Source organism: Heptranchias perlo, chromosome 7, assembly GCF_035084215.1.
Source record: "Heptranchias perlo isolate sHepPer1 chromosome 7, sHepPer1.hap1, whole genome shotgun sequence".
In the NCBI taxonomy this organism is placed as follows: domain Eukaryota; kingdom Metazoa; phylum Chordata; class Chondrichthyes; order Hexanchiformes; family Hexanchidae; genus Heptranchias; species Heptranchias perlo.
This window is the reverse complement of record NC_090331.1, coordinates 39,173,255-39,185,959: the sequence shown is the minus strand read 5'-3', so window position 1 is coordinate 39,185,959 and position 12,705 is coordinate 39,173,255. Positions and strand designations below refer to the sequence as shown.

The following is a 12,705-nucleotide window of genomic DNA, read 5'->3' as shown; positions in this document are numbered from 1 at the left end:
GGACTGCAGCGGTTCAAGAAGGTGGCTCACCACCACCATCTCTAGGGCAATTAGGGATGGGCAATAAATGCTGGCCTTGCCAGCGAATCCCACATCCCATGAACAAATTTTTTAAAAATTATATTATTAATAATAAAACATTGATTTCTTAAATATATCCTGGTTGTATCATTTACAATTTCCATTATGTACAACACCTAGTAATTATTGAGAATGATTTTTTGTTAATTTGTTGGTGGGATGTGGACAACACTGGCAAGGCAGTATTTTTTGCTCATTATGTCAACCACAATGAGATAGGAGAGGCAGGGTTCCTTCCCTGAAGGACATGAGTGAATCAGTTGGGTTTAATGACAGTCCAGAAGCTTTTTTCCTGATGTGAGCCCACATATTGCCAGATTTATTGAATTCAATAACTTGGCATGGTGGCATTTGAATTTATGACCACTGGGTTACTAGTCGAGTACCATAACGATTAGGCTACTGTACCTAAATTTGTATATCTGAAAGTCACAGCACACCAACACCATTTTTGATTTGGGCAGACTCAAGGCACTGCCACATTTGCTGACTTTGCAAAAATCCTTTCCCCTCAATTTCTCTATATTCTTTAATCTACCCTTTTTGTCTTTATACTGTAACATGTTTTATTTAAGTTCCTAATTGCTGCCTCTTTTTGTTCACTTTTTTTCCAACTAACGAACGACCAGAAAGAAAGGGGCGTGTCCAATAACGGTGATACCAGGGAAAACAGGCAGGGATATCAGCACCAAGTACAGGCAGAAACAAAAATTGATAGATAAAATCAAAGTGGAGGAAAAAGAATTTTTAAAAAATAAAGGCAATAACTGAAACTGTGGCATTTAGGTAAAGGACAGGAAGAAGCAAAAATAAAGGAAACAAGAAAAGAGTCAGCTCCAAATAAAGTGGTGCGAGTCGTCACTTGGAGTGAATTCTATGACAAGTGGTTATTTAAATTATTTAAAAATGTGCAAACAATATTAGTAATTACCCAATCATAAACAGTTTGTGGAAACATCTAATTAGTTTGCATCGTATGGATTGAATTAAAAAACACATGAGAAGCATGAAAAATTATGCTTTCAAATTCAAATTCAACTCTGAACATGAGATTGCTTTGGGAAGTGGTGCAGAAAAACACAGAAATCTCACAAGAAGCCTCAGTTCTCTGAGCTGTGGTAATGCTTTATTTTGGAATTACATCAGTTCAGGTTGTATGGATAAATTTTGTGAATATTGTGTGTTAAGTGACATAGTCTAATGTGTAACTCTTGGTACCCTTGGATAGTAGATGTATATGATTATTGAGAGCAGCAAACTAAAAGTAAGGAAGTAAACCTTTCTTGATAGATGTTATCCTAAATTGACAGTATCACTCACACTGGTGTGTATACAGCTTGTTCTTATGAATATCCTTTTGCTTAATACTGCAACCTTTTGAGCAAATTATATGTAATTGAACTGAACGGATTACAAGATGTGGAAATATATTAAGGTTTCATTTTAATTTCACAAACGTTAACACTATGGACCAGGAAAAAGCAAGCAATGTATGGACATCTGTGGGGGGTAATTTTAACCCCAAAGAAAAGGTGGGTTGGGGCGGGTGGGAGGTAAAAATAACAGTGTTTTGAAGTGGGACCGCAACCTGGCTCCAATGCTCCCACTTCCGAGTTTAACACAGACGCGTTTGGATGCGCGCGCATCTGAAACCTGGAAGTCCCGTCCCCACTTAATGCCTGCGGGTGGATTGTTAAAGGGGCAATTTACCTCATTGAAATAGTTTAGATACTTTTTTTTTGTGGATTCTAAAGTTGAAACGAATTTAAGCTCACCCACAGGGGTTTCCCATGATTCTTATTAGGTGAAAGCAGGCAAGAAGGGCCGGGTCCATGAGATGAGTATCTTTATTGCACTGTTAGTGGGCCAGGAGGAGCAGGGGTGCTTCATCCAGGCCCAACAAGCTCACCTGGCATGATCAGACCCCCCCCCCCCCCCCCGCCACCCCGAAGGTAGACCGCTCCCCCTCTTGGCCTTGGAGGGAGTGCAGCATAGATTTACTAGAATGCTATCTGGACTCCAAGGGTTAAATTATGAGGAGAGATTGCACAAACTAGGGTTGTGATCCCTGGAATTTAGAAGATTGAGGGGTGACTTGATTGAAGTTTTCAAGATATTAAGGGGAACTGAAAGACAGAAACTATTTCTGCTGGGGTTGGGGAATTTAGGACCAGCCGACATAGCTTAAAAAATAGAACCAGGACTTTCAGGAGTGAAGTTAGGAAACACTTCTACACGCAAAGGGTGGTAGAAGTTTGGAACTCTCTTCCACAAACAGCAGCTGATGCTAGCTCAATTGTTAATTTTAAATCTGAGATTGATAGATTTTTGTTAACCAAAGGCATTAAGGGATATGGGGCTAAGGCAGGCATGTGGAGTTGGGTCACAGATCAGCCATGATCTCATTGAATGGCAGAACAGGCTTGAGGGGCTAATGGCCTACCCCTGTTCCTATGTTCTCTATCTCCGACTCTTCATCTGACTGCCGATCCGATCACCTTCCTGCCCCCAATCATCTCCAAGCCCCCCCTGCCGATCTTCTCCAAGGCCCCCACCCCCAATGTTATCCACGGCCCACAATCTTACCCCCTCTCTCCCTCTCTCCTCTCCAATTCGTGGCTTCTTTCCCTCTTGACAGCCAGCCAGCCTGTCAATCTGATTGGCTGTTGCGCGGGAAACCCGGAAGCAAAAATAATTACCTCCAATTGAGTTGCGATCACAGATTGTGACGCACTTTGTTGACTTTCAGGTTCCCCACGCAAATATCTACCCACCTGCTGGGTTTCTGGCTCCGAGTAAAAATCACGCCCCTGGTACTTACAGGGATTATGCTCATTACGTCTCATTGTCAACGCCTGTATATTTATTTATCTTAAACTGAACAAATATAGATCATAGGAGAGGAACCAGTGTCACAGAGGCATAGCACCCATACAAAGTAATACCTCTCATGTATCAACAATTTATGTTTCCTGTAGTAAGTGTGTAACTCCCACATAAGATTCATAATAATGTGAGGTCTTGTGCAGTGTGTACTATATTTGAGAAGATTGAAAACATTTACATAATGCACATTATGGCCTTTGGTAACTGTTATCTATACAACTTATCATGGAAAATAAAAAACAAAAATCAGAATTAAGTACTAAAAGTAATTGTTAACCATGTGTATAAACACCACAAATAATATGTTATCACGACCAAAGTGGTGCAACATAATACATCTTACTATTGTTAGTGATATATTCTATTAATTTTCAATAAAAAGATCATGTTTAAAAATAATTGAATATGTACACCGAGAAAAAGTTTCAGTCATACTGTTTTCTGATAAAGCACAGAGCTTGTAAATTATTCTCATCTTCACTGGACAATAAATCCAGCTAAATAATGTAGAAGCAGTGTATTGGAGAAACATAAATTTGAAGCATCTTAAAGTCCCTGTGAGCTTCAAGTGTAGTTGTTTTAACCTGTATGCAGCAAGCATAGTGATCTGAACGATGGACTTATCTCAGCACATTAAGAATGTAGGGGCTTTAAAGGTGCATTTTGTGTTATATATTTCTAGCCTTAGTGTTCTTCATTTTCTTTGTTAATGACTAACAATAAAGTTCACATAAGGTGCGTTACCTCCTGCCGCCTATCTAGCCTAACTTATCTGGTTATTATTACAGCTCTATTCCAGAAGCAGACCTGTTTTCATTGAGAAGAGAATTGTAAGACCAATTTGTTGTACATGAAAAGTAATTACTGCTCATTGCTGTAAAAATTAAACTACAGTTTTGCTAAAGGTTATTAATTCTCTTTATCCACCTAAATAACATTTGATTTTTTTTTGTCTTTTCTTTTTTCCTCTGATGGTCCTACGCTTTAGACATCAGATGACTTGAAGTTCAGCATTAGCTTCTTGGCATTTTTCAAAAACTGGCTACACAATGAGTATTGTTTCAGCTCACCCACTGTACACACCCTATAGCATATTGATGCTTTTCTACTTTTATTTATAAATATAAACAAGAAATAATTATAAATAAAAATAGTGTGGAATATATATGCAAGGTTTAAGCTGTGCAAAAGAAATGTTACTATTTTAGCCATTTTGTATGGAAACAGATGGGCAGCTGAACCAAACCAACCCCACAGAGGATTTTTAAGTTGATCAATTTGGCCAAAACTGAAGATTAAATTCTAGTGAAAGAAACCTGTAGAATACCAATATGTTATTTGGCTAGTGCCAACTTAAACTGCATATTTTGCACTTTTGACCCAGGCAACATAAGTGAACAAAAGATTCAGAAACATCTGATTTGATGGGACAGAAAGAAAAACTACAATGTTTTTGGCACATGGAGCTTCAGATTACCTATAATTAGTAGTACTTGATGGAATGATGCATGCAGTGCTGGTAATCTAAAGACATTGTGGTTCAATGCGTTTTCGTGGTCTGTCTCTATAACCTAACGTGTAGGAGCATGATAAAATGTGCACTCAACTTAAGTCAAGGAAAGTTAGTATTTCTAAAGCATTTTTTCAGTAGAATTATTATGCAGGGGTCAGTGTCACTACCAGTTAAAAATTAATTGCTGATCTACTGCTTATTCTGAATGAATATAATTTCAATTCTTCTTAAGAGAAAGTACAAGCTTCCACAAAAGCTTGCTTTTAACAAAAATTATTCTTATCAGGAATTCAGTTTTTACTGTACTAATTGTTCAAAATTTTGAGCAAAAAAGTAAACTGATCTAAGCCACTTGCTTTGAGCTATATTAACATATAAGACATGGACCATACGTTTTAAAAATTCAAATATTTCAGTAATTGACAGTTTAGAGAGTGGGCTGGGTTAAATTATTGGTGTCACAATCTTTAAAAGATGATCAAACATCTTACTCTCACTTTGTAAGAATTGTCAATTTTACCTGCAGTGTGTCACAATAAATGCAATCAGAATGTAATTCTGGAGATTTTCTCGTTTCAAAATATATTTTAATCGGTGACTGAATTTGACTGTGTTCATATTTTTCACTTAAGCTTTTGAGTGCAGTGGATGGAAAACTTAAATCACTAAAATGCAATTCACTTTAATAGAATATCACATAAAATAACTATTGTCAATCATACTGATGTGTGGGAATAGGTTGCTTTAATTGATAGGAACCTGGCACATAGTCCTTTGCGCCCACATGTCACTGTGATTGACAGCTGATACATGTTTACAAACTGGTCCAGCAAACTGTAAGTTAGGTTGATATAATTTAAAAGAAATCCTTCCTTATTCAGTCTCAAATTAAAATGTTGCTTTTTAAGTAGAATGCACTGCCTTGAGCCCATTCAGATTGCTTTCTGCTTTTGTATTGTGGAACATTACAACTTTACAGCTTACTGAGGCTTTGGTTATGAAACTGTGAGCCATTAATAGATACTAATGATAGAGACTGAAGTGTAAGAAGGCACAAAGTTATTGTGGATGACGGGTGCATGGCTAAGTTGGAAAAGTTACATTGATAATAAAATTACTTGTTGCAAATAGAAATTTCTTACCACAGAAATAAACGGAGGGAGGAATCTACATGTGGATCAAATTTGTCTTATCTAACTTGCTTTTAAGTGGAGTGACTTATAGTTTCTATAACAAAGCTTTAAAGGCCCTTAATCCAGCTCAGTTGAGAAATCAAAATAGTGGCACTGTCCTTAATTTAGGTTTTAATATAATTTTGAGCAACCTCTTACTTATAAAACAAGAATGTCATAGTTCTTATTTCAACTAGTTTTGAATTGACAACCAGGTAACATTTTTAAGGAAACATATTTTTAATTTTATATTATTAAATAATAATCTTCCATGTATTTGCCTGCTTACATCATCTTTTTTCAGTTGGTTTGTCAGGGCAGCCATGAATGCTGTAATAGATGAATTTGTGCAAAATATATTGTATCCCACAGTACACAAATGGAATGCCCAGCTACTGATTCTCATATTTCAGAGTGGTACCCAGGCTTGTTCACTGTTGACATACACACAATTTGGTTTTGTCATTACAAAAACTATAAAGGAATTTCATTGGCAGATGATTTTAATATTTTATATTGAAAACGCTGGACTCTGCAAATAGAATCAACATGAATATGCACGTTCTATAAAACTCCAGAGTAAGTGTGCATACCACTTTGATCCATGAGCGCTGCTGCCCTAGTTCATCCATTTTAGTAGCAAACAAAAGTTTAAAAATGTGTAACAATTGTCATAAAGCTAATGTACTGATCTTCCTTTCTGATGCTCAGAAATTGCAGAAGCTTGGAATCCCTTGCACACTGAATGGTAAAGTGTATTTTCATGTCAATGAAGATTACACCTGGAGTGTTGGATTAAATGTATATTTTTCATAAATATTTCATGCCTTCTTTAGAAATGGCGTAAATATTCTGTTGAATGTAATGGATATGTATATCAGTTTACTTTATGCATGTGTCCACATGCAATTTCATGGTAATACAAGCTTTACACCAGCCATTTCAACTTATATTCAATATAATAATTGTAAAAAAAATCTTGGCAACATCAAATCCACTGCTCAGAGGCTATTACCTGCTTCGCTGTTGGTACTTAAGTGACATATCCTGATAAATAGCATATATTTGGGTTTCCTTGACAGAAACTGGCTGAAAGCAGCTCATCTGAAGGGAGCACAGTCGACATCAGTCCACCTGGAGAGGGGGAGCAGCCAGAAGAAACATCAGAAGAATCCCTGGAGCCTGACGCATGTTTTACTGAAGGTATATATGTGCGTTGCTGATAAAAACAAAGGCTGATCAAGAGCCTGAAAAAATAAGGTGGATGCTTATATCTTTTGATTTACTTTAATGCAAATATGGATCTGTGTTTGTTTCCACATTTAATTTTTATTACTGTTTGCTACTGCGCCAATTGAGAAAATGACCAAGAGTATCCACTTCTATTCTGGACTTTTTTTCTGCTTTTGGCCAATTCCTGAAAAGATTGTTGTAAAAATCTGTTCTGTAATATAATTATCATGCCTCATGATGGCAGGGAACCATGGCTACTAATATAAAATTTCATATTGAAATTATAATGGACAGATTTTCAGGATCTATAAACCTAGAGGTTTAACACTTGCACCACTACAATATATGTACAGGCAAGTGAAATATGTAAGCAGTTTCATTCTATCCCATGTCAGATGTGAAAATACTCTGTATCTTTGTTTCTAGAGAAACAGCAAGTTACCAGTATTTGGCAGGATTAAGCTGGTGGAAGTGATGCACTACAGCATCACTCTCATTTTCTTTCCAATTACTTTCAAACATAGCTGTTCCTATCCTGAGTAAAATGTTACTGACATTGATATTTTCTTTAGCACTTTCCATATCTGTAGTCCAACAGAAAATTACTTTTTCCACAGTCTGGTTGAACATATTTGTTTTCTCCGTGTTGTGGAGAAAAATATACTTTGTGCAATTACAATTTAATTTATTTATAGCCTCTTCCACAAGCCTTATAATGATACCTACATCACAAAATTCTAACTGTTGCTGAATTATTTTTGAAAGTTTCAGGCCTTAGCTTTGCTACACATTTGAAAAGGGAGATTGAAAAACCATTAGCATTAAGTGGCAATTGTCGTTGATAACCTGGCCTAGAAATTTGTTCACCCATGCGATGAGCAAGAAGGCCATGCAAAATTGGTCCTCTTGCATCATCAGGACATGACCACCATGCTGGGAACGTCAGTTGCACCCCAAGAGGCAGTGCACCAGTCGCGAAGAAGACGAAGATTAGCCAGCAGGGATACCAGTAATCGACCTACCGTTAGTCTGGAGTCGGGGAGGGGGGGAAGGAGATCATGAGGGGGGGTGGGGTGAGCAGTGACCAGCAGCAGTCTGCAGTTTTAATGTGGCGCACTCCTCCTTTGTCTGGTTCCACATTCAGGTAAATAAAAACATTTTTTACTTTTTGACCCTTTTTGTTTGCTGTCACTTGCTGTTAGCCTGAGGAAACTGACCGCAGCAGGCAGGGTGCAATCAAATATCGGAAAGGGGCCTGAAATAGGCATTAGGCCCCCAATTTGCATCTGCAATGGGACTAATGCCTGTTTCAGGCAGATGCCCTGGACGCCTACAAGCTGTCCTAAGCAGTATGACCTGTCGTGCGTACCAGATGCGGACCGCACGCCCTATTGGACTTTTCAGTACCCGTTCTTCGCTTGAGAAAGGGGTGCTGCACGATCCAATTTCTAGACCTAATCTTTTAATAATTCCACCTTTGTTTTTCAAGTACATCGAGTTACATCGAAACGACAGCATAAATCAGGCCATTCAGCCCAAATGGTCTATGTTGGTGTTTATGCTCCACACGAGCCTCCTCCCACCCCTCTTCATCTAACCCTATCAGTACACCCTTCTATTCCTTTCTCCTTCATGTGCTTGATAGCTTCCCCTTAAATATATCTATGCTATTTGCCTCAACTACTCCTTGTGGTAGTGCGTTCCACACTCTTACCGCTCTTTGGGTAAAGAAGTTTCTCCTGAATTCCCTATTGGATTTATTAGTGACTCTCTTATATTGATGACCTCTGGTTTTGGACTCCCCCACAAGTGGAAACATTTTCTCTACATCTGCCCTATCAATTCCTTTCATCCTGTTAAAGACCTCTATCAGGTCACCCCTCAGCCTTCTCTTTTCTGGAGAAAAGAGCCCCAGCCTGAGAAATATATCCTCTCAGGTCGGGTATCAGCCTCGTGAATCTTTTTTGCACCCTCTCCAACACATCTATATCCTTCCTATAAAATGAAGACCAGAACTGTACACAATACTCCAAGTGTTGTCTAACCAAGTGTCTATACAAGTTTAACATAACTTCTCTGCTTTTCGATTCTATTCCCCTAGGAGTGAGCCCCAGTGCTTGGTTTCCTTTTCTTTATGACCTTATTAACCTGCATCACTACTTTTAGTGATTTGTGTATCTGTACCCCCGCGATCCTTTTGCTCCTCTACCCCATTTAGACTCTTATTATCCAAGCAGTATGTGGCCTCCTTATTCTTCCTACCAAAATGTAATACCTCACACTTACCTATATTGAAATTCATTTGCCAATTACACACCCATTCTGCAAGTTTATTAATGTCCTCTTGCATTTTGATGCATTCTTCCTTTATATTAACTACACCCCCCAATTTGGTGTCGTCCTCAAATTTTGAAATTATACTTCTGATTCCTGAATCCAAATCGTTGATGAAAATTGTGAGCAACAGAGGTCCCAGCACCGATCCTTGTGGAACACCACTTCCCACCTTTTGCCAGTCTGAGTAGCTATCCTTAACCTCTACTCTCTGTTTTCTGCTACCTGTCCCCTGACTCCACATGCTCTGACCTTAATCATGTAAACAATCTTACAACACCAAGTTATAGTCCAACAATTTTATTTGAAAATCACAAGCTTTCGGAGGCTTCCTCCTTCGTCATGTGAATGTCAGGAAATCCTTGAACTTTTCGCATTTATATTCAGAGAACAATACCTGGTGATTACAGATAATCATTCCAACTGCCCGTTGTCAAGGCAATCAAAGTGTTCAGACAGAGAGGTGTTACCTACAGGACCACCGAATATACAAACGGCCAGAACACAAAACAGAGAGAGAGAGGGAGAAACATCCGAAAGGAAGAGAAAGACTGAAAATGACCCGTTGAATTAAAAACAGATAACTTTTATTCGCTGGTGGGGTTACGTGTAGCGCGACATGAACCTAAGATCCCGGTTGAGGCCGTCCTCATGGGTGCGGAACTTGGCTATCAATTTCTGCTCGACGATTTTGCGTTGTCGTGTGTCTCGAAGGCCGCCTTGGAGTACGCTTACCCAAAGATCAGTGGCTGAATGTCCTTGACTGCTTCAGGAACACTTCAGCAGTCAAGGACATTCAGCCACTGATCTTCGGGTAAGCGTACTCCACGGCGGCCTTCGAGACACACGACAACGCAAAATCGTCGAGCAGAAATTGATAGCCAAGTTCCGCACCCATGAGGACGGCCTCAACCGGGATCTTGGGTTCATGTCGCGCTACACGTAACCCCACCAGCGAATAAAAGTTATCTGTTTTTAATTCAACGGGTCATTTTCAGTCTTTCTCTTCCTTTCGGATGTTTCTCCCTCTCTCTCTCTGTTTTGTGTTCTGGCCGTTTGTATATTCGGTGGTCCTGTAGGTAACACCTCTCTGTCTGAACACTTTGATTGCCTTGACAACGGGCAGTTGGAATGATTATCTGTAATCACCAGGTATTGTTCTCTGAATATAAATGCAAAAGATTCAAGGATTTCCTGACATTCACCTGACGAAGGAGGAAGCCTCCGAAAGCTTGTGATTTTCAAATAAAATTGTTGGACTATAACTTGGTGTTGTAAGATTGTTTACATTTGTCAACCCCAGTCCATCACCGGCATCTCCACACCTTAATCATGAGTCTACAATGAGAACCCAGCAGCTCTTTTCTAAACCATACCAAATTAAATAGGACATCTCAAGGTGCTTTCACATTATAGTGTTGCTGTTGTTGCTCGATCTGGGCGTGTTGTGCAGTAATAAAACTATTGGACTTAATTTAGGCTCTGAGTCCATGGCCTTGGAAGCAATCTGTAAATGCTGTTTTTGCGCAATTATGCAGTTTTCATCTAACAGCAGCAGAGACTCAGTTTTTGGCAGATCTCCTGATTTGCTGCCAGTATCTAGTTGGCCTTGTAACCACATTGGGCTCAATTTTGGAATGAAGTAGCAGGTGTGTTGAGGGTGGGGGGCTCTGAAAATCGGGGAAATCCCGAGTGGCTTTGGAACCCAGTTCCAACCTGCAGACTGACCCGTCTGGTTACACGTGCGCCTCACGAATGCAGAAGTCCCACCGGCAATTAAAGCCGGCGGGATGACAGTTAAGACAATCTGTTAGTTGAAGTACTTAATTTTGTGCACATTGAGGCAGGGTTCCGATTTTCAAACATCCTCAGCGTGTTTCCCGTGCTGTGGGAAACACTCCATGTTCTACCAGATGTGTTTCAGCCAGCAGCCAGTTGGATATTCAAATGCTTGTTTGACAGATGGGGATAAAAGGTGAGTTATTGCAGCAGGGCACTCAGTTCTTTCAGATAAACTTTTGGCTGGGAGATCTCTGTGTTTTCACTGAAAATTCTTAGTTTCCACTCTCGATTCTTCTGTTCCCACATATTTACCAACTTTTTGGACCCCCTCAAACTCACACCATCAGGATGGAGGGTGCCATGGCTGCATTCACCTCTACATCCGAGGATGAGTAACATCACCAGTCACCCCGCCCCCTGCACAAAACAGTCCTGCAACTACACATACACCCACTATAAAGTGATGGAGTCAAGTTTCGCCGTTCATGGTGAACCTCATGAAAGGGGGCTATCACAAAAGCCAGTCAAGAATGGGCAAGTTGTGGCAGTAGTGGTGATAATCATAATATTTAATGTGACATTAACAAAAAACAAATATAAATGAAAAACATGACAGTCTGTCAGACTTCCTTGTGCATACCCTTCGTGCTCACAAAACCTTCGCCTTTCTCTTCTGACTACTTCTACATGGTGCATCCCCTGTGGCTGCAGCAGAGGTAGTGGCAGATTGCTCATGTTCATGCCCTGACTGCTTAGATGCTTTCGGCCTATGCTGTCTGGGTTTTGGAGCCTGTGAGGGCCCCGCCAAAGACTGCTCCACCTGCATCTATGCAAGGGCAGACTCGGCCATCTGGAGAGTAGGCAGCATTGCGGCTACTGGTTGAGGGGGGGCAACGGGTGAGAGGTGGGAGCGTTTTGAGTGACGTCCTCACTTCCATGTCTCCTTCGCCATCATCCCTCTCCTGTACCAGGCCCACATCTCTCCTACCACCCTGCTGGACAACAGTTTGGAGGATATGTGTGATGCCTTGAAAGGCCACTTCTAAAGTATCTGTCTGCCTGTTTAAGAAGGCAGAATGTTGTTCACCCTGAGTCGTCACGGCCATTTTCATGGCCTGAATGGACTCATTTGTGAGCCGTGCTTGAAGCTTAACGGGGGCAAGCCTTCTTTCTATTAGAGACATTCCTGCACTTATCGGCGACACTATCTCAAGACACTTGCTCACGTCCCTGTGACAGTATCTCAGACATTTCAGCAGTTACGTGCGACATTATCTCAGACAGTTGCTCACATCCCTGCGACATATCTCTGAGATTCCCTCCTGTACCTGTGCCACCATTCCACTCATGCAGGAGTTGGACTCCTCCATCCTCTGCGCTATTGTGGAGAGTGCGCGTGGTACCTGTTCCAGTACCTTGCAAATGTGCTGCTCTCCATCAATCATTCTCCTTTTAAAGGATGGCCCCCAGGGTTCAGCATCTGCGCCCAACTGAGCAGTGCATAGAGAGGAGTGATCCCACCGATGCGGACTCTCCACAGCTGTCCCTGCCACCAGTGTCTGCTCGTGCTCACTTGTGTGTGGTGACTCACCAGGTGCCAACCCAACTAACTGAGTACTAGGACCCACCGAGGTGTGAGTATCTGCGCTGGTGGATGGCTCACTGTGATGTGATGGTACACCCTCAGAGGCCAGCAGGTCCTCT

The 12,705-nt window shown here is 40.6% G+C and overlaps 1 protein-coding gene across 2 annotated transcripts in view; it reads left to right on the top strand.

Moving 5' to 3' along the window:
• scn1laa (sodium channel, voltage-gated, type I-like, alpha) overlaps positions 1 to 12,705 on the top strand; it is a 157,989-nt gene that overhangs the window by 55,371 nt on the left and 89,913 nt on the right. For both annotated transcript variants that reach the window (XM_067987358.1, XM_067987359.1), the window contains exon 17: positions 6,735 to 6,855. In XM_067987358.1, the coding sequence (XP_067843459.1) occupies positions 6,735 to 6,855 (121 nt within the window). The remainder of the gene's footprint in view (positions 1 to 6,734; positions 6,856 to 12,705) is intronic.